This window comes from Dasypus novemcinctus, chromosome 1 (assembly GCF_030445035.2).
Source record: "Dasypus novemcinctus isolate mDasNov1 chromosome 1, mDasNov1.1.hap2, whole genome shotgun sequence".
In the NCBI taxonomy this organism is placed as follows: Eukaryota; Metazoa; Chordata; class Mammalia; order Cingulata; family Dasypodidae; genus Dasypus; species Dasypus novemcinctus.
Window position 1 is genome coordinate 107,859,288 of NC_080673.1, and position 21,246 is coordinate 107,880,533.

At 42.1% G+C, this 21,246-nt stretch overlaps 1 protein-coding gene across 2 annotated transcripts in view; it reads left to right on the forward strand.

Moving 5' to 3' along the window:
• UNC5C (unc-5 netrin receptor C) overlaps positions 1-21,246 on the forward strand; it is a 406,424-nt gene that overhangs the window by 367,466 nt on the left and 17,712 nt on the right. For both annotated transcript variants that reach the window (XM_058295247.2, XM_058295243.2), the window contains 3 exons: positions 1,353-1,521; positions 4,338-4,571; positions 21,080-21,229. In XM_058295247.2, the coding sequence (XP_058151230.1) occupies positions 1,353-1,521; positions 4,338-4,571; positions 21,080-21,229 (553 nt within the window). The remainder of the gene's footprint in view (positions 1-1,352; positions 1,522-4,337; positions 4,572-21,079; positions 21,230-21,246) is intronic.

The window sequence follows — 21,246 nt, forward strand, 5'->3', positions numbered from 1 at the left end:
ATAATCTAAGGCAACAATTTTGTGAGGCATTAATATAACTACATACTCTAAATGAAGAAAATAGCAGTCCCCCTGTACTGTCTACTTGGGCAGTATAGTCATTTCATGATGTCCCACTTTAAGAAGGACATTAAACACCAAGAGACAATCAAATAGAAATGGAGGTAGAGATCCGGAAACCATGTTTTTCTAGTTGAAGTTTACAAAATTGAGGATGCGTGATGTAGAATAAAGAAGATTTTGTAGAGACATGTAACAGTCTCCAAATATTTGAAAGGCTCTCATGCCAAAGAAAAACAAAAAGCAGGTCCAGAATATGTGAAGAGAAGTTTCAGGAAGACTTACTTTGTTCATTGCAAGTAAGAATATTTTGTAAATTTGAGTTAATAATCAATGAGATGAGCCCTCAGTAGCAGTGGACTGCAATTCCAGCTGTGTTTAAAGCCCCTGTCAGTCATGTTCTAGAGAGATTCCTGCTTTGGGTGAAAGGGGTTTTAGATGGCTTCCGAGGGCTCTTCCTCCTCTAAAATTTTCTACATCTTTTTTTGTTTTAAGCCACCCTGTTTTGGCAGAGTATTTGAGTATTGTTGAGAGGTTTTCATTCCAGCACTAGAACTTACTGTACGATAGATTGGGTTAATTTATCCACTTCCTTGTTAATTACACTCTTGTTAGGAAAAGTATTTAAAGCAACTTTAAAATGAAAAACATGAAAATAAAGAATTTGGATTTTGAGGTTCTTCCTGCTCAGAGTCTCTTGAGTATGTAGTATAGAAGTAGGAAGGAAACATTTTAAATTGCTATAGAAACACAAGTCTGGTCAGATTTAAAAGAATGAGTTTTCTGTACTAGCCTGCATGATTCCTGAAAGTCATTGGGATGCAATTTAGCTCTAGGGTGTCCTCATTCTGAGATGATTTTTTTTTTGGAAGTGTTTGTCAGTTAGGTCCTAGAAACTTGAAAATATTTAAAACACTGTGAGACCAATGGCAAGTATTATCAGAAAAGATGATTATATAACCTCACAAGGACTCTGTTCCATCTCAATTCGTCCTACAAGTATCTCTACATGAATTCGGAGGTAGACCTATGGCTGAGGTAAGGGGATCAAAGAGATGCTGGAAAGCTCATTCTTATCATAAAGCCCTCAAATCTTGCAAGATCAAAGTCTTAGGAGAAAGAGCATGTCTTCCCATTTAATTCTGCCTCACTTGCCCTTACCCCACAAAAAAAATCTCTAAGAGGAAAGCGTTTGAACTCTTTGTACAACTTTAGATCTAAGATCCCAAAGAGTTCAGAGTCCCCAAATGCGATGGAAACAACTCTGATGCATTTCTCTTCTCTCCTGTCAGGCCACCCATGGAAGACAGTCAGACGCTCCTGACCCCCGTGGTGAGCTGTGGGCCTCCAGGAGCCCTGCTGACCCGCCCCGTCATTCTCACCATGCATCACTGTGCAGACCCCAGTACTGAGGACTGGAAGATACAGCTCAAGAATCAGGCAGCACAGGGGCAGTGGGAGGTGAGTTTCTGTTGTTATAAAGATGAAATGTATGGGCAATCCCTGAAGATAAGCATTCCCATGATGGGAAGTCCTTAACATTGAAAGTAAAAAAAAAAAAAGGATGGAATTTTAGTTCACACTCTAAATTAGAGAGAGAGGTGGAGGTGAGATGGGGAAAGAGACTTCAGTTTCTGAATGCTTTATCTTCTGACCAAGACACAAAGAAAATGGGAATAAACCATTAACCAACTAATATGGAAAATGCACTTAAGAGTCTTTGAACAAGTTCCTTTGTGGAATATACATACTATTTTTGGGAACGGAAACTCTGTTTTTTTTTGTTTTAATTGTGTGTCGAGGAATGTTGCCTCTAGGTCAGAAAACGTTAGACGTTTGCAGATACGTACATAGGATTGAATTCTTCTAAATGTAGTATGGGAAAGCAGAAAGGGTGTGCCTCCTAAGGGCCGCTAGAATGAAGAAAGGAATTTGCGTCTTGGCATTCCATTTACAGCAGAACCCTTCACTTAGCATCTAAAGATAACTGCAAAAGCATTTGGTATATTTACCATGAAGATTCTAAAATCTAATATCTAAAAAACAAAAAACACTGGAATATTTCCTTTATCATCCCTTGAATAAAAAGTGTCTGTTTTTTAAATGGGAAATAAAAGATTAAAATTTTAGATTATTCTAGGAATTCTTTCTCAGGAAAGGAATTGTTAGAAAAATTTATATGATGACGTACACCCCTAGTATTTTAGGAAAAATAGAATATGTTATGGGAAAAATAATAGCAGGGCACTGGAATTAACAGGAATTGCCTCTCCATAGACATGTTCTACTCTTGGCCATGTGGGGCGATTGCTGTCTGCCAGAGGACCTGAAGTCCAGGAGTGGAGTCAAGGGATGCACATGACATTGAGCAAACACCAGACTTAACCAGATCTAACTTAAATTCCTTTAAGATAAATGATTTATCTGGAAAACATCCCAAAGTCTTAATCTAAAATGATTCTAAATTGTTTACATGATTCTCCGCTCCAAACCCTAATAGCCCCAACCATTCCTGGGTGTGACTAACAACAACAACAATAAAATAAAGGGAAAGACCTGAGGTGAGTAGAAGAAGACTTATGAAAACATCCTTATACTTTTGAGTGTTGGGGACAAGGACCATAATTATTCCCAGCCCCATCTAGGAGGCTTTCTGTAACATGCACTCACAAGTTGATGTCTGAGGCATTGCCCTTCTGCTGATTTTGTAACAAGGCAGCTTCTTTCTAGGTGTTCTTTTGGACTGGAATAAATCTGGCAGCACAGAGATTCTTTCTCTCTTTTTCCTTTGCACTTTGAGCTTCCTCTCCAGGTATAGGTTTGGTTGAAGAAATTATTTCACTGATGCCGTGAGAACATAGCTCATTCTATAGTTCAGATAATGTTTCTTGGTCTATCTAATAAATAACTGCCTGAGGTGGCTACTTCTTTCATATCTTTTCCAGCCCCGAGGACTGAACTTATTAAGAGACTTGCATTCTCTTTTTTCAACAAATGGCTATTGAGCACTCACTATGAGCCAGGGATACATTCCCTATGAGTAGAGTCCTGGAATCAGTGGGAAACAAAACAGATAGAGTTCCTGCTTCTGTAGAGATAACCTAATGCAGAGGCTACTTCATTCCCACATGTGTGTTTTCATTTGCCTGCATGATATTTTCTTTCAAATTTGAATTAATGAAAAGATTTCACATAAAATTGACCTTCCAGTTTTTCCTGAAATATTCAGGGATCTATCCACACTGGGCCTGAACTGCAGAAGCTGAAGCTGAGCAGAGATTGGGCTCCTTAGACAGGCTTGCATCTCTTTAGCCACAGTCACCACCGTTCCTTGTTGTATTCTGCCTACTCGCTTCACACATTATTGCTACCTGGCTACCCTGGGAGGTGTTTAAAATTGGGACTCTTGGTTTGTTATTCTATATGTGGTCTTTCCAATTATTTCTAGGGTGACCTGAGACATTTGGATAAATTAAAACATGATCGAATATGTAACTTGGTTAAAATCATCAAAGTCTAAAATGATGTAATGTTTAATGATGTAAATGAAAAATGGAAAAGAAAAGTGTCTTATGCATTGAATTTCCCATATCATGCTTTCCTTAGAGTTTAGCAGCCAATTTTATTTAAGAAAAGCAGTATATTGCTTTAGGAAGTAATTAGCAGGTGAGTGTTAGAGAAAAAGAGATAGTAGAATAATATTGCATAATACCAAAATTTCTTTGAAAATTTTCTACATGTATAACTTTTTAGGGAAAAATTAAGAAATTAAAATTATATATATATATATATTTAAATAAGACTTTTTAAATTAAAAAAAGATATTTAGAAAATAAAACAATTTCTGAGAAGCAGATAAACTCAGGTACACTGAAGTTAGAGACATAATTAACTTTTTTTGGATTTTTATTTAGATTCCAGTAATGTCGACTCTCAGAAGATCAGAAAATGTTAAATAAAAGGCATCTAAATGAAAAATACCATTAGTGAAAATTAAAAACAAGAGAAGAAAGGGAGAGAATTAAGAATGGAAATAGACATATAATAAAGCCTAAGAAAGAAAAAAAAGGCAAGAAAATTTTAATTCAAACTTAGGAGAAGAGATCCTGCTCTGTTCCTGGGAGGCCAGAGCAGTTTATGTCTCAGTTCAGTTTTCCCAGTCCCAAGCAAGCTTTGGTCGGAGCCCCTGCTTCTGTGGCTTTGCTGACCGCACCTCCCACAGTGCTGGCAGGCATGCCTGGTGGCTTAGCCACGGACCTTTCCCTCTTGTTCCTCAGGATGTGGTGGTGGTTGGAGAGGAAAACTTCACAACCCCCTGCTACATTCAGCTGGACCCAGAGGCCTGCCACATCCTCACCGAGAACCTCAGCACCTACACCCTGGTGGGGCAGTCCACCACCAAAGCAGCCGCCAAGCGCCTCAAGCTCGCCATCTTCGGCCCTCTTTGCTGCTCCTCTCTAGAATACAGTGTCAGAGTCTACTGTCTCGACGACACCCAGGATGCCCTCCAGGTAAGCGGCTTCTGCCTGACCCTCCCTCTTCACCTTCACCTTGAAGCAAAGTTTTGACGTGGCAGCAGCCCCAGTAGAGGTGATGTGTATGCGTGCCTGCACCCCAGCACAAGAACACATGTGTTTGGCTCCACAAGATGCAGTTTTGTGTGGTTTTGTTTGAATCGACATATTTCTGAGGCCACACTGATATATGGGCTGTTTCCTTGATGCTAGTCCATCCCAAGGGCCACTTTTGTTTACCTTCCTTGATTTCTTTTAATGAAAAATTTAGAAGTGGAAGAATTTGGCAGCAAAATTCAAGGAAGGTAAATAATCTGCTTCCATGTTTATCTCAGCTGTGTTCTTCCTGTAAAAGGAATTGGCGTAATTGCTCAAACTCTATGTTCCTCTGGTGTGCTACTTCATTTATATGCTTTCCCATTCTTTTTATGAGGGCTGTGAGGGAGAGGGTTAGTATTTGACAACAGGCTGCTGCTTTGCAGAATAAATGAGCTTAATTCCTGGTGCTATGATTGCTGTTCATTTTATCCCATTTGAAGCGTTAAGGGATACAGTGAGTACCTTTGAAGAGCTTATGATCTAGAAGGAGGAATGAAAGAGGCACGCCAAAGACTATGAGACATGTCAGAGTGTGATAATTTCCATACATGAGATGGAAAACTCGATGGAAGTTCAAGAGAGGGAAGTATTATACTGTTTTGAGGAAATCTGAAAAGGAGCTAACGTTTGAGATTGGCACTAAAGGGAGGAAGGATTTTGACCAGCAATAATGAAAAAAAAATACCCCAGTTCTATGTGAAGGGAACAGCATGAGGGAACACAGAAGGGAACAGTAAATACAGGTTCGATGCCTAAAGTGATAGGTAGGAGTTTTATTGTGATGAACCTTGACTGCCAGAGAGAGAAGTTGAGATTATTTTATTGGGTTAATAGAGAGCCACTGGAGAAATTTAAACAGCAGAAAAACATGACTGTAGATACACTTTAGGAAGATTAGCCTGATTTCGATGGAAAAAGAAAGTCAAGTTAACGGAGAAGGTGGGTTGATTGGCATGATGACAGAGGGCTGGGCAGATATGAAAGATCCTGCATGTGTAACTTTAAAGGACCTGGTCATACTGACAGAACGTGCAGGCAGAAATTCATGGTTCGGCATCTAAATAACAATAGCACACTCAGGGGGCAGTAGCTTTGGCTTGTTTGTGTGTATGATGCCTTTTCTTTTGGAATACTGAGTTAGAAATAGGAATTGACATCTTAACAAAGATGCCCACAGGACATTTAGAAATACGGATGTGGCTTTCAGAACAGAGAGCAGATCCTGCTAGTTTTCAGGAAACAACTATATCATGGGGATATTTGTCATCCACAGTGATCAGGGAGAAAACCAAGAGAGGGTGGAAGGAGAAAATGATAAGAAAAATAATGACCATTGCTGAGAGCTTCTTCCATGCAGGGAAAGATTCTGAATCAGTCACATAAAATCATTTAATCTTCATAACTGCACTTTAAGACACTATTGTCTCCATTTTACATATGGGCAATCCAAGGCACAGAAAGTGTAAGTTGCTCAACGTCACACAGCTATTAAGTGGAGAAAGCAAGCTACAGTCCAGGCTCTCCACTCTCAGCTGTGTTGCTTGAAGAACAACACTTCAGAGTATAAGGACCAAGAGGATCCCTGCCTTTGCAGGAGAGGGGCAGGGCAGCCAACAAAGTTGCTCTAGAAGGATGTGTGAGGAGATGCAGGAGAAAATTGTGTCGAGTTAGTTGTATTAGTCAGCCAAAGAGGTGCTGATGCAAGTACTAGAAATCAGTTGGCTTTATAAAGGGCATTTATCTGGGGTAGAAGCTTGCAGTTACAAGGTCTTAAAGAGTCCAACTCAAGGTTGGTTTCTTACCCAAAGTTATTTGCCACATGTTGAAGCAAGATGGCAAGCGATGTCTGCGAGGATTCAGCCTTCCTCTTTTCTCTTAAAATTCCATGGTACCAGCTCCTTCGATCTCCGCTGTAGGCTGGAGGGCTCATCTCTCTTTCCAGGGCTTTCTCAGAGTTGCGAAATATCAGGCGAATGGCTCATCTCTCTGCTGTATCTACGGAACTGTCTCTCTTCCTCTGTATATCTGCTTCTGTCTCCTTGATTGAGCGCCTGTTTATATAGCCCACCAAGGGGGCAGGGATTCAACCCTACATGCCCTTTTGACATGGTTGGATGAAACCTGATTTCATCATATAAGTGTAAAACCTTTTAATTTAAATCAATCAAAGGGTATCATGCCCAGAGGAACAGACCAGTTTACAAAAATAATCTATATCTCTTTTTGGAATTCATGAATAATATCAAACAGCTACAGTAGTCAAGGGAAAAAAATGTTTCTAGTGTCAGTGTTTCCTTGTGGAGCTTCCATCCAGAAGTAGTTCTGTGTCATGAAAACAGAGTGTTGCAAATTGGGTCCACTGGGAAGCAGGCCTCAAAAGAATAGATGAGAGGGGACAAGAATGGCAACATGAGATGTGGCCAGTTGCTCAGTATGTTTTGCTGGTGGAGCCTGCAGGGTTTTCCAATGTTGAATAAATGCTATGAACACACAGGTGTAGCATACAGCTTAAGGATATTTGCTTTATATTTCCCGCAAATGTGATCCTGCTAAGGCACTTATTAGGATAGAAAGCATTCTAAGCTTTAAATTCTTAGGGAAAACTGTATCTATGGTGGAGCTATGGGTCTGATTAAGACAAATCTTTTTAACAATTCCAAAAGTCATTGTGAAACACACACAGTTGAAGACTTATATAATGTTTGTAGTGTTTAATATGAATAATTGCTATTCACCTACATGGTTCTTAAATAAAGTCATCCTTTACCTCCCTTCCCAAAAGACACACACAAATCCATACAAAAAGTTAATAGTTTAGCAATAATTTTGATTTTTTACTTAGTGGAAAAAAGATACAAATTGTCAATACCGAGAAAGACCGATGAATAGGCTTAAAGCAGGAAAAACAACCCAAGAACAGTTTGTAGCATGGTCAACACCTTCCAAATAGACATTTATAAATTCTCTGCATCTGGAGATCCAGCACTTAGTCTGAAACAAAAATGAATAATGGATGAGGCATTCTTGCACCTCATGGCCTTTTAATAATCCAGAAATACCAAAATTCTACTTATAGATAAATGGTCTATCTAGCATATGAAGAAACAATTAGTTCAGTCACGCCAATATTGCCACACATCCACATTTGAATTGGAAACCTGGGGCTGATTAACTCAAAAAGGCACTTCATGACCTAAATTCTGTCTTCCTGGCAATCTGCCTGCTAATGTTCCCCTCTGGTCTCTCTCTTACCTATCTGCTTTTCTTCTCCCTGTTATCTGTAAATATCTTTTGCCTCCCCCTTCCCAAGTAACCCTTCCTTCTTTAGGCCCACCCCACTTGTGTCTTATACTCTTCCCCAATCAGCAGCTCTCACTCTTACCGCACAGAGCAATCCCTTGGGGTGGTTTAGAAAAGATTCACACGAGGGTCCCACCCCCAGAGATTCTAATTGACCTGGGTTTTGGGGTCTTTTAATTCTCTGCAAGCTGTTCTATTGTGCAGCCAAGGCTAGAAATTATTATCCTCAACACTTTCCCAAACCTGTTGGGAAATTTTAATTCTAATAAGAGCAAACTTTCCTTGGTCCTCAAATTATCTCCTCCTGCTTTCCTTGACCTGCTGACATTAACTGCCACTGAGTTTTCCAGGTAACACTACGTCCCTCATGTACCATTTGGTACATGATATGATATGGTTATGAATTCCAAAAATAGATATTAGGTTATGTTTGTAATCTGGTCTGTACCTGGGCATGATTAAGTTATGATTAGGGCTCTGATTGGGCCACATCATTAGGCATTGAGTCCCCACCTACCAAGGGGTAGGGACTCACAGATAAAAGGCATGGCAAAGGACAGAATTGAGTTTTTGATGTTGGAGTTTGATGCTGAAGTCTTAAGCTGGAGCCCCAGGAAGTAAGCTCACAGAGGAAAGAGAAGCAAGACCCAGGAAGAGAGGACCTGAGCCAGGAGAAAAACACAGAGGCATAAAGACAGCTCCTGAGACACAGCAGAAACCCCAGGTAGAGATTCAGAGCCATTTACCTGATAGTCTACAGCTGCCCTTGTGGAGAAAGGCAAAGTCTAGAGAGGCTCATAGTCTACAGCTGCCCTTGCGGAGGAACTAGAGAAGCTGAGCCCAGAGGAACCCAGGAAACCTGAACCCTCACAGGTGTCAGCAGCCATCTTGCTCCAACAAGGGAAAAAACAATTTCAGTGAGGGAAGTAAATTATGCTTTATGGCCTGCTTTCTGTAAGGTCCTACTCCATATAAATACCCTTTTAAAAACCAACCAGTTCCTGGTATTTTGCATCGGCACCTCTTTGGCTGACTAATATACCTCACAACTCTTTTTGGTCTTTTTCTTAAAGATACATAGATCACCAAAAATGGTACATAAAAAAATATAAGAGTTTCCCATATACCCACTCCCCACCCCACCCCCACTCCTTTTTCATCAGTGTGGCACATTCATTGCATTTGATGAATACATTCTGGAGCACTGCTACACAACATGGATTATAGTTTACATTGTAGTTTACACTCTCCCCCAGTACATTCAGTGGGTTATGGCAGGATATATAATGTCCTGCCTCTGTCCCTGCAATATCATTCAGGACAACTCCAAGTCCCGAAAACGCCCCCATATCACACCTCTTCTTCCCTCTCCCTGCCCTCAGCAACTCCCATGGCCTCTGTCTCCACATCAATGACACAATTTCTTCCACTGCTAGAGTTACCATAGTTCTATAATAGAATGCCAGTATGTCCACTCTAATCCATATTTTATTCCTCCATACTGAGGACCCTGGGATGGTGATGTCCACTCCACCTCTAAATCGAAAGGGGGCTTAGATCTCATATGGCTAATGAACCTCACAACTCTTGCAGTGAAGACTAACCACAAGGCCAAGAGAACAAGTTCCAAATTTCTCATCTCCCATAACCACTTCTGGAGTCACATTCTATTTAATGGGCATGATCTTTTTTCTGTTGCTCATTGCCCATTTAATTCCTTAGCACAGACCTCAACCTATCCACATTCTGGCATGACCTGCCTTATGGCCTTTCTTTCCACCCATTTTCTTCCCTCATCATCTTCTCAAACTCAAAATCACCACTTATATTGTGGTTCCTTTGCCCATGTTTATTCTAGTAACCTTCATATACATCTCCCTGTATCTAATCACCAGTGTAGATGTCATCTTCATTAGCAACTGCTTCAGTGCACCGCACCATGGTCTCCATCTGTGAAACTCTACCTTTCTTTTTTTTAGGGAATATGAGGGGGGGGGTTGTTTTTATTTATTTCTCTCCTCTCCCCTCCCCCCCCAGTTGTCTGCTTTCTGTGTCCATTCATTGTGTTCTTCTGCGACCGCTTCTATCCTTATCAGAGGCATCAGGAATCTGTGTTTCTTTTTGTTGTGCCATCTTGTTGTGTCAGCTCTCCATGTGTGCGGCACCTTTCTTGGGCAGGCTGTACTTTCTTTCGAGCTGGGCGGCTCTCCTTACAGGGCGCACTCCTTTTGTGTGGGGCTCCCCTATGTGGGGGACACCCATGCGTGGCAGGGCACTCCTTGAGCGCATCAGCACTGCATGTGGGCCAGCTCCACACAGGTCCAGGAGGCCTGGGGTTTGAACTGCGGGCTTCCCATGTGGTAGGCGGACGCCCTAACCACTGGGCCAAGTCCACTTCCCAAAACTCTACCTTTCTGACCACAATCATCTGACGTTCTATCTCTATCCCACAAAGTGCCCAGAAGCTGCCCTTTGTTCTTAAAGAGAACCTCCTTCAACCTTCCCTCAAACCTTCATCTGCCCTTATGCATGTCCACAGGGAACTTGCTTCTACCCTGGAATATCTTGCATCTTGAGCCACTGCAAGTTTTTGTCATCTCCTCGGATAAAGGTGGCCTCCACTGAACAAGCTCTCTACTTCTACTTCCAGGTTGTCAAACTGCTTTTAAAAAGTATAAGTTTCTGTCTAGGTCTAATATACTCTCAAGAGAACTGATCTAAAATACATCTCCACTGCTTCTCCACAGTCTGTGTGTTTATCTCTTCTTGACTCATCAGATTTCACACAGCAGCTCTCCAAGCCTTTTCCTCTGCCCTCATTTCCCAACTGCCTCATAATCCTCTATCCTATCATGATACTCAATGGACGCTCCCTCAGTTGCCATCCTTCATACCTCAAAATCTTTTACTTCATCCTCTTCTCATTTATTCCAGACTCTGATGAAAAAGGTGCTCTACTTCCTTGCTTTTGCATTAATCCATCTCCTCCACCACCTCCTTCTCCAGCTTGTCAAATGATGCCCAAATGTGGGTCTCGCAGGACTTGCTGTTGTCTGGTAGTTATTGCTGTGTGCTGGGGATTCCTTCTAAATTGCAGAAAAGCTCACAGAATCATTGGTGTGGTAGAGAAATAAAAGCCCAGTGGAGTACTCATTCTCAGGGGTCCTAACTACACCATACTTATTAAGAGCTATTAGGAGAAGATGTGGCCCAATTTTCTGGAGCTGAACATACCAAGAATCTTCAATACCACTTTTTATCATAACATGGTTATTTTGTCCACGTAAATGGGAAAAAACGTCAGTCTCATTATCAGTCATCTGACCTCAGTCAGCCTCAAACAATTCTGATTCATTTTTTCATCTCCTCACCCACCTTTTAAAGTTTGGCAGCTTTTGTAACAATTTCCATGAATTTTGTTAAGCCTGGAGGCAAGAATGGTCACCCGAAACTTAAAAGCTGCCTTTCGCAATTTGGAAGCATTGATGTCAAATTAGAATGCTGGTGGTGGCTGCCAGAGTAAAAGTCGAGGCTGATGGGAGACAGTGGAATTCTTAGCACACCTTTCAGGAGATTTTTTTTTCCTGCATGTGTGTTGGGAGGACAAGTGGGAGAATTGCTTAGGTTAAGTTCACATAAAGATATAAAGATCCTGAGAATTGTGAGAATAGTTTGGAAGCAATTCTGTGCTCAATAGAGAGGTCAAGTCTATTGAAAAGACTGAGTAGATACATTAGAATGTTTCTCTCTTCCTCCTATTCAGGTGACTCAATAAATAATATAGGTGTTTCCCTTTGATTATTTGCAAAGACTTAAAACCTAGTACAAATGGTCTGGAATAGAGAAGAAGGTTATATTTGGGGTAAGTTTAGAGAGACCAAGGGAGAAACATAGATGTATGTGGAAATAAGTAATTTTTGTACCACCATTGAAAGGATGCAATTTATGAGATTCTCCTTTTGTAATAAAGAGGTTTATACTAAACCCCAAGATTCTAAATCCAAGAGAAGATATTTGAAAAAAAAAATAGTGTAGTGTACGATGTTTATGAATTTCTGGCAAGTGTATATGTGATGTAAACCAAATAATGAGTATTAACATAATTCAGTTCTTTTGATGTAGTCATCTGACATGGAGTACAGTCTTCCATGGACTAATTCTGTTTTTACATGTCCTAATCCATGCTGTAGTATAGTATAGTGACTCTGTGAACCACCTTACTATGTGAAAAGATGAGAGAAGAATGGGAGAAACTGAAAGATGGAGAGAGAAAACAGTAGGTTAAATGAAGTAGAAAATTGTGTGCTACTCATTTTCTTGTGTCACAATCACAGACACTCAAACGCAGCTTATTAAAGGAAGGAAGGTGCATTTACTGTCATCCCACCACCTGCTGCCATCCTCATGAGTCCCCTTCTGAGGCTCCCACCCACAGCGAGCTGTGTAACTATGGAACCTGGAACTCCTCAGCTCGCCTCTTCTACGATAGGAAGGCTGGCCCTCCAAGGGCTTGGGCCCATTGACCATATCTCTTCTTTCAGTCCTTTAAACAACGTCATATAACCTGACATGTTTTATACTTCAGATTCTGATCGCTGGAATTAACTTAATAAATTCATACATAGAACACATGTATTAAATAATAAAAATTGTGTTAAAGGTTATTACATAAAGTGTTGTTCTCTGCTAAGTGTATGGAAAGGAGTATAATGTGGTAGGAAAACTTGAGTCAGGTGGGCTGTGAATATTAGTTCTGCCACTTATCCATTCTGTGGCCCTGGTCATTTAACTGGACCTCTTTGGAAGTGATTTGGTCTGTATCAGAGACCCTTTGAAGAGTGAATGAAATCAAGGTTGTTAAATTTCCTGGCGCAAAATAGGCATTGGGTAATGTTAATCACTCCTAAGTGGGCATTTAGGTTATAGTGGCAGGTTGAAGATGATGTCTCAACAAAGACATTAAATCTAATTGTGATCTAACCATTCAGTGATGTTAGGTTCGGTGGTAGGCCATGTGGGGACAGGGATCTAAATTTGCCCCATCTTAATCATCTTCTCAGGGGACTTGGCCCTGGTCCTATCATCTATCTGGAAAATGACATACCGTGTTGGATTTATTTTTTGAGAAAGGGAGAGAATGAGCATGAGAGAGAAAAGGAGGAAGTGAAAGAAAAAGTATGAGAAAACAGAACTTGTAGTCAGTAGAATAATGGTCCCACAAAGATATCTACACCAATACCCAGAGCCTGTGACTACGTTACTTTACATGGCAGAAGGGACTTTGAAGATGTGATTAGGGGATGGGCTTTGAGATGGTGAGATTATCCTGGATTATTTGGGTGAGCCCAATGTAATTACATGGATCCTTAAAAGTAGAGACCCTTTTCCAGCTGTGTTAGAGGAAGATATGTCCACAGAAGAAGATCCGGAGAGATGTGCCATTGCTGGCTTTGAAGAAGGAGGAAGGCGTTCATGAGCCAAGGAGTGTGGGCAGCCTCTGGAGCATGGAAAAGGCAGACAAGTGAATTCTCTCTTAGCGCCTCCAGAAAGGAAGACAGCCTGCCAGCATCTTGATTTCAGCCAATAAAACCCATGCTGGACTTTTTTTCTTACATATACACGAACCTTTCCCAGAGTACATGTGTATCTGTTGATTGTAAAAGTCAGTAACCCCAAATATTGACCTATATCCAATGTCTGCTGCTGGGTTTGGGTCACACTCATGCCTACTCCTCCAAAATAAATTAATATTTATGGAGCAAAGTCACACAGAGAGTATTGTAGTCTGAGGAAGAGCCTCTAGACTCTTTCCAAAAAAGCAGTGCTTCAACCAAACATGGTAAATTCTGGGCTTCTGACCTACAAAACTATAAGATGATAAATTTGCATTTTATTAATATATTAAGTCACCGGTATGTGGCAGTTTATTGGGGCAAAAATAGAAAACTAACATAGAAGTTAAAAAGATAAAAATGAAATACAAGATGTTCTAAAATGTCCTAGAACAGCCAAAAAGTCCTATTCCTAATACATAGATATGGGAGATAATCTTTTCTGTAAGACTGTGCCGAGGTAGACCAGTGCCGTGGCCACTTTCCTGAGCGCTACCATTTGGCATTTTAAGTGTTGCAAAGTGCCTGACTTGGAGGATGGAAGTGGCAGCTTAGACTAAGTATCCATGGCAGCAGCAGCTGCGGGAGCAGCAGGCAGAGCCCTGGAAACTAAGTGACTTGACGGGAAACATTTTCAAATGGTCACCAGAGCCCAGCCTTGTTATTATTAGGGATGAAGAAAGGCAGACAAACTGAGGGGGAGTGCAGAGCACCCCAGCATGAGCACAGGAAGAAAAAGTGGTTGAAGCCAGACTGGTGCCAGCAGCGATGAAACAAGCAGGTGGGACAGGTCAGGCTGACAGTCAGATGCTCCCTAGTGCCCGGCTCTGCAGCCTGAAGCCTGAGGCCAAAGAAAGAGCAGCCTCACCGAGACCCTGGCAGGACAGGAGAGAGACGTGGCCTCTTTCTTTGGCCTCTGCTTTGGTCGAGTGCAGGCCCACAGCTGTGACGGCTACAAAGGCAGTAGCCACAGGAGCAGAGAGAAATTTCTCATCCCCAAATGACAAGGACCATTTTCCATGCAGGTTTACAAAATCAACTGGAGCCAGACAGCGTCTGTAAAATCTGACGGGAGATGTGGTTTTTCCCAAACACCAGTCAGCACAATCCCTGGGAATGTGTCTTGTGAGCTTCAACCCATGTGGCATGCTGGACAGTGGTTCTTTATCTCTTTGGGGGTCGTGGGAGCCCGTGTCGCAGAACGCAGGGAAGGTCGGGGACAGGCCTTGAGCCATACGACTCAGCTCCGTGCTTGGTCCAGCACCGCAGGAGGAGCCGTATTTCCAACTCCACGGAGCCATGAAGCCAGACCAAATCAGAACCTTCTGACCGCAGGTCTGACTGCGGCTTCACAAACTGCCTTTTGTGCTCTCGGTCTCTGTCCCCAGCAACGCTACTTCCATTTGCCCATGTTCCCGTTGCTCATCCAGGCTTCTTGGCACCAATAACTGCAGCCAATCCATGGTTCTGTATTTCCTTTTTTTTTTTTAATATTACATTAAAAAAATATGAGGTCTCCATATACCCCCCACCCCCCTCACCCCACTCCTCCCCCCATAACAACAATCTCCTCCATCATCATGAGACATTCATTGCATTTGGTGAATACATCTCTGAGCACCGCTGCACCTCATGGTAAATGGTCCACATCATAGCCCACACTCTCACAGTCCACCCAATGGGCCATGGGAGGACATACAATTTCTGGTAACTGTCCCTGCAGCACCACCCAGGACAACTCCAAGTCCCGAAAACATCTCCACATCTCATCTCTTTCTCCTATTCCCTACCCCCAGCAGCCACCATGGCCACTTTCTCCACACCAGTGCCACATAATTTTCAATTACTAATCACAATAGTTCATGTATAGAATATCAGTAAGTCCACTCCAATCCATACTCTATTCCTCCATCCTGTGGACCTTGGATTGGTTGTGTCCACTCCACATCTATACACTCTGGTTTATTGTACTTACCCCACTCAGCTAACATGGAGTTGAAGAAGGTCTACCACCACACCATGGTTCTGTATTTCGGTCAAGAATATAGAGCACATGGACAAATAACATCCAGAGGCAATACCAAGAACCAAGGAGGAAAGACACAGCCCTGAATTAACATCCTTCCAACCTTCCCTTCCAGAAGAGACTTTCAATGGGCTATCTCCTTTCTGATAAGGTTTCTAGTGAGAAAAAGGGGGAAAGTTGTTAATAAGAGAGAGGGAAGCCCAAGGCTAGATCTTCCATGAATACTATGATCATTTCCTGAGAAACCAGAAGCTAAAATAGGTGCCTGCAAGGAAGGTGGTGGTGCAATTTGGAGCAGTGGTGAGGAGAAAGTTCTGGTGTGGGATTTGGGGATGCAGCGGTCACGGTGGAGGCAGAGGGTGGAGAACAAAGCTGGCAGCCTCAGCACCTAGCTCAGCTCTTGGTACAAAGTCACTGAGCGGCAGCCTGGACCCTGTGAGCAGAGATTCGTCATGTGCTTAAAGATGAACGGCTCTGCCGCCTGTGCGCTCAGTGAGCCATTGTTTAGACTAACACCGCAGAGAGATTTGCCCAGGCTCGGAAGGACCTGGAGGAGGAAGAGGAACAAGAGCAGCTGGGGAGGCAGATTTAGTCTTACCCTGACAGTAATGTGGAGTGAAAAATTCTGGAGTGAGCAAAAGCCAAGTGTAGGAGTAGTACGGCTCCTCCCTCGTTCCTTCCTCTGTCAGGCCTTAATGAGAGCAGATCCCATCGTCTAAGAGCCTGGGAGAGTTCTGGGCACGGGCCAGAGGTGCTCCCCTTGTACTCATGGGCCTTTAAAACAGCTTGGATTTATTGTGGCTCTTAAGTGGCCCGGGCTAATGGCTTGGCATTGATAATGTCTTGGTTTAATTGGTTATTGTGAAAGCTGCTTGTTTCTGCGGCGGAATCCCTTGTCCCTGCCTTTTGAGCACTCTCTCATGGACTCACTGAATCAATACTGCACTGGCCTCACTCAGGGCTGGCCGAGGGGCCGCTCTGGAGCAGCCGCTGCATGGGATTGCTCAGATCCTGGTGGCACCCGGCTGCGAGGCCAAGGGCCTGCTCCTGGTGCCATTAGGACGGGGGACTGGGCCTTCTGTGTGGACAAAGGCGTGTTGCTGTGGAGGGGTGGGCTAGCAATATATCTCCATCGCCAGCCCGTGAGCGAGTTCCCTCCAGGTAACTTCAGAGAGGTGAGTGTAGAGTTGTTCAGGGAAATCAGAAATGGACCCCCTTCTCAAAACAAAACAAAACAAAACAGAGGAAGATCATCATAGCAATAGGATAGATTGACCCAGGGCCAAAACAGTCACTGAGGTAGATGATGATGCAAGTAGGCAGGGCAACCTTTGCAAAGAAAGGTGACATTTATATTTCTGAGCACAAAGAACCTTGATGATCCTAATTCCTCTTATGACATTTTTTTTTCCCAGATGACAATATTTTTCTTAAGGCTCCCTAAATCTTTTGACCTTAAGTATATTGCGTTCTTACTCTCTTTTAAGGTGTGTGAAATATCCTAGCCTTTGTGATCCCAAAGTACCCTGGCTAGAAGCTTTTTTAGAGCTCAGCACACCATATCATGATTACATGTTTCTGTAGCCATCATCCCTTGCGGGGCATGAGCACTTTGAGGCAGGGGTGATGGAGACTGCCTCGTCTGTGGGTCTCAGGGCCTGATAACGCTCCTGCAGAACATTTGTGCTTCATCAGTGTTGAACGAATGCTCCCAAGAAGAATAAGGGAAGGAAAACACGTACCCTGTAAAGCCATAGCTTATTACATATCTATTTTTTATGTCATTTTACTTACCTGTATTATTTGCCTAATAACCAGAATAACTTCATGCAGAAGGAATTCAGAAAATCAAGCCTTTTGAAATACAGGTTGCAGCCTACATTCAAGTGGGATCTGCTGTGCCTATCTCAAATTAATAACAACAGGCAACGAAAGCTTGATTAGCCTATCAAGTGGGATTGCTGCTGCTGTGTTCTGACACATTTATATATGGGATTTGCTGTATGTGGCAAATCATCTCTGACTCGTGTGGTCTTAGATGACTTTAGTTTCCAAGGAGTCATTGCATTTATTGATTGTGATGTTTTTAATCCATGCTCTGGTTATTGTCATCCTCATTATTTTCGGTATGTTTCCTTAAAGTTGAACGTCCCAAGTAAGATGACACCGTTTGCGGAATATCAGGGGAAAAAAATGTTGAATTTAAGTTTGATAAGGAATGCTCTTAGTGAATCATTCTCTCCCGGGCTGATTTTTCCCAGAGTTAGTGGTGAAAAGATAGCTGCTGAAGCCGGTGGTCTCCAAAGTGGAGCTCACACACCACAGGCCCAGGGAATCCTTAGGCACAAGAAGACAGTATTACTGCTGCTTTGATGACTTATTTCAGCTCATACTTTTTAACTTTGTCTATTTTATAATGTATTATGCTAATGTATTCATGTTTAATACAGATATGTAATTTATAAATAAAGAACATTGGAAGCACATGCTCAATTTTTTGACTGCTAGAAATAGGCAATCAGGCAAGTTTAGAGACCTCTGCTGTAAGCTTAGATGAGCAGTTTATCTTTCACTAGGGTTCCTTTCCGATTGAACGGGGAGGGAAAAGTCAGATCCTACCCAGCTCTGTGCAACAGCTTTGTGTTTCTCCTGGTTGATGGGGAGGTGAGAGCTTCAAGATATGGAGAGATTGTGTTTTTTTGGTCTTATTTCACTCCCTAAGCCCAGCCTCATTGTCCCTAAAATGGCAGTGTATTTCATGTCCTCTCAAACCAACCCAGTCTTTTTCCTCACTGGATAGAACTCTTTGCCATTCTTTTCAAGGTCATTAATGAAGAAACCAAGGACTGAGCCTTATTCATGGCCTTGTTCTGACTTCAACTCAGACTTTGCCCTCAAAACTGGTTTTAGATTTCTTGACATCAATAGGGAGTTTAGGTTTCTTCAGTGATCTCCCTGCCAAGAAAACTGATAATCCTCTCCATATCCTCTAGCAGCCTATGTTGATTGCACGAATGGGGTGTGGATTATACATTGTTGGGTACAATTACCTCCCAGAATACAATGAATCTTCTTTTAGACAACCCAGGGAGATAATTTGGACATAATGAAGATCTATAGTAATCAGATAATTACTATCGATTGCTCTTTCGACGTCTTGATGAGGTAATTAGGGCATACTGGAAAGAAGCTAGAACTGATTGATTGGCATGACTGTAATCTCAAAGATTTCTAATTATGTTTCTTTTCTTCTAATGGCTTATAAACAAACATCATTTTAGCTTTAGAATTTGTCAGGTGCCAGGTTCATTGAGAACATCAGCTTCCTCTATTATGCTAACTAGACACTGAACATGATCAACATAAGCTTATTATGCCTTCCTGCTGAAGCAGAAGAAATGGCAATTAACCCTCACTCTTCTTATTCTTCTTCATTTCCACTTGGCCGGATGCTTGTTGAGGAATGGGGTGTGCCTTGCTGTGGGAGGGCGGTCCATGCAGAGCATGTGCGACTCTGGGCTGGAGGGATCTGTATGGCCTTCCCGGGACCCTAGGAGACTGCTGAGCTGCAGGCACAGCAGTGGGAGGGCACGATGGCACAACATATGTGTCTGGGTGGCCACCTGTCTGTGGTTGGGGGCTGGCTGACTGCTCAGGCTGCTGTCACAAGTAATAGCTACTCTTTTGCAAGCAACGTTAAATAGCAGGTCAATACTGTCAGGCAGCTGGACCATGCACATCTCTACATCAATGTGCTCTTGCCTCATCTCTTCCATTAGACAGTAATTAGAGGAGTCCCTGTCTGAGACCACATTCCACATTATCCTAATATTTCCTACACCTTATAGGACCTTTCAGCAGCTTGCATTGTTCAGAATAGTGGCCCGACCCAAAGATGATGGATGCTAAGAACCACTAAAGCAGCAGCTTGAAATGAGCTGTTTACATCTAATGGATTGCATTGGTAAGCTCCAAAACTACTGGACTACATGTGCATGGGTTAGAATTCATTCAGCAAATGCCAAGTGGATGCATTTTGGGGTATTAGGTAATCTAATGCTCATGCTCTCAATTCTCCGCTGTGACCCATCTGTGCTTGGTACTCTGGTAGCTGCCACAACATATGTGTGTGGAATGACCTGAATGTAAACCTGTCATTGGAGTTTGTGCATTCTACTCAAGTCCCACCAAAGAGAAAACTGTATTTGGCTTTTCTATTTTTATAAAATCCATTATTTTTCTGGACCCTTATAAGAAGAAGAAACGTCACCATTTGCCCTTATCTTTGTATCACTAAAACTCTTAAAGCATGAGAGGAGCAAAGTGCATGAAGAGGGTTCAGTCAGCAAGGAGACCCAGGATATTTGGTTCATTGATAACTTATGGTTTGCTGCTGTTTGGGTAATTGCAGCTGTAGTGGAAATGCTTCATTAGCTCCCATTAACTAGCCTGAGAAATGGAAGTATATCAAGAATTTATTTCTGTGTTACATCTTTATAGTAAAAGTAAAGCTACCCAGCAAATTTTTTGACCAACCACAATTCTTGAGCAATGAAGTGCTTTTTTAGATCCTTATTCATTTATTTCTTCATTTGTTTATTTACTATTTTCAAGGAGCTTTAGATTATATAAATGCTACATAGAAAATACAGAGGATTCCCATACACCCTACCCCTCCACACACACTTTTAAAACACTAGGGTTTTTTTTTGTTTGTTTTTTGCTTGTTTGTTTGTTTTTAAGGTGGTCCTGGGTTGCACATGTGAAGTAGGTGCTCAACCACTGAGCCATCCCCACTCCTGAAGTGCTTTGTGAAAATGTACTCTTAGTGCAACATATGGTGCTGAAAAATCTGTATTAGAATATTTTCCTCTAGTAGGAGATTCATGGGCATTTTCCAATATTTTTAATAGTTGAGACTCATGCAGGGGGCCATTATAAACAATCATTTTATTTCCGAAGATATAAAAACTACAAGAGATTGAATTAAATGTCTAAAACACATTCCAAAATTGTGTTTGTTGTTTTTTTCTACCAAGTCTAAGACATGTGTTTTTTCTCCTTATTTGTCCTTTTTCCTAAAAACAAATTGCACATATCTACCGACTTATATATTTATCTTTTTAATTTTTTTATTTTAATTGGGGTTATCCCAATTTGGATTCTGATTATAATTTTCCTGTTTTTGATCAAATACTCCACACTTCTCAGTTACGGAGCACAGACCGGGCTGAATTTGCTCCACAATAATGTGATGTCGATTGCTGAAGCATAGCGACTGTCAGCAGGGCCCAGGCATATGGAAAAAAGGCCTTGTCCGAGGGTCTTGAAGCTGCAGGAGTGAACATCCAAGGAGTGACGCAAGTTAGGTGTTATGTTCAGGAAACAGAGCGAATGCTCATCTGATGAGAGAGCTTTGACCAAAGTGATGTTGGTGATTTGCTTTTGGTTTGCGTTTGCCGTTGCAGGAAGTCTTACAGCTGGAGAGGCAGATGGGCGGACAGCTCCTGGAAGAACCCAAGGCTCTTCATTTTAAAGGCAGCACCCACAACCTGCGGCTCTCGATTCACGACATCGCCCATTCCCTCTGGAAGAGCAAATTGTTGGCTAAGTATCAGGTATGCTTCCCACACTG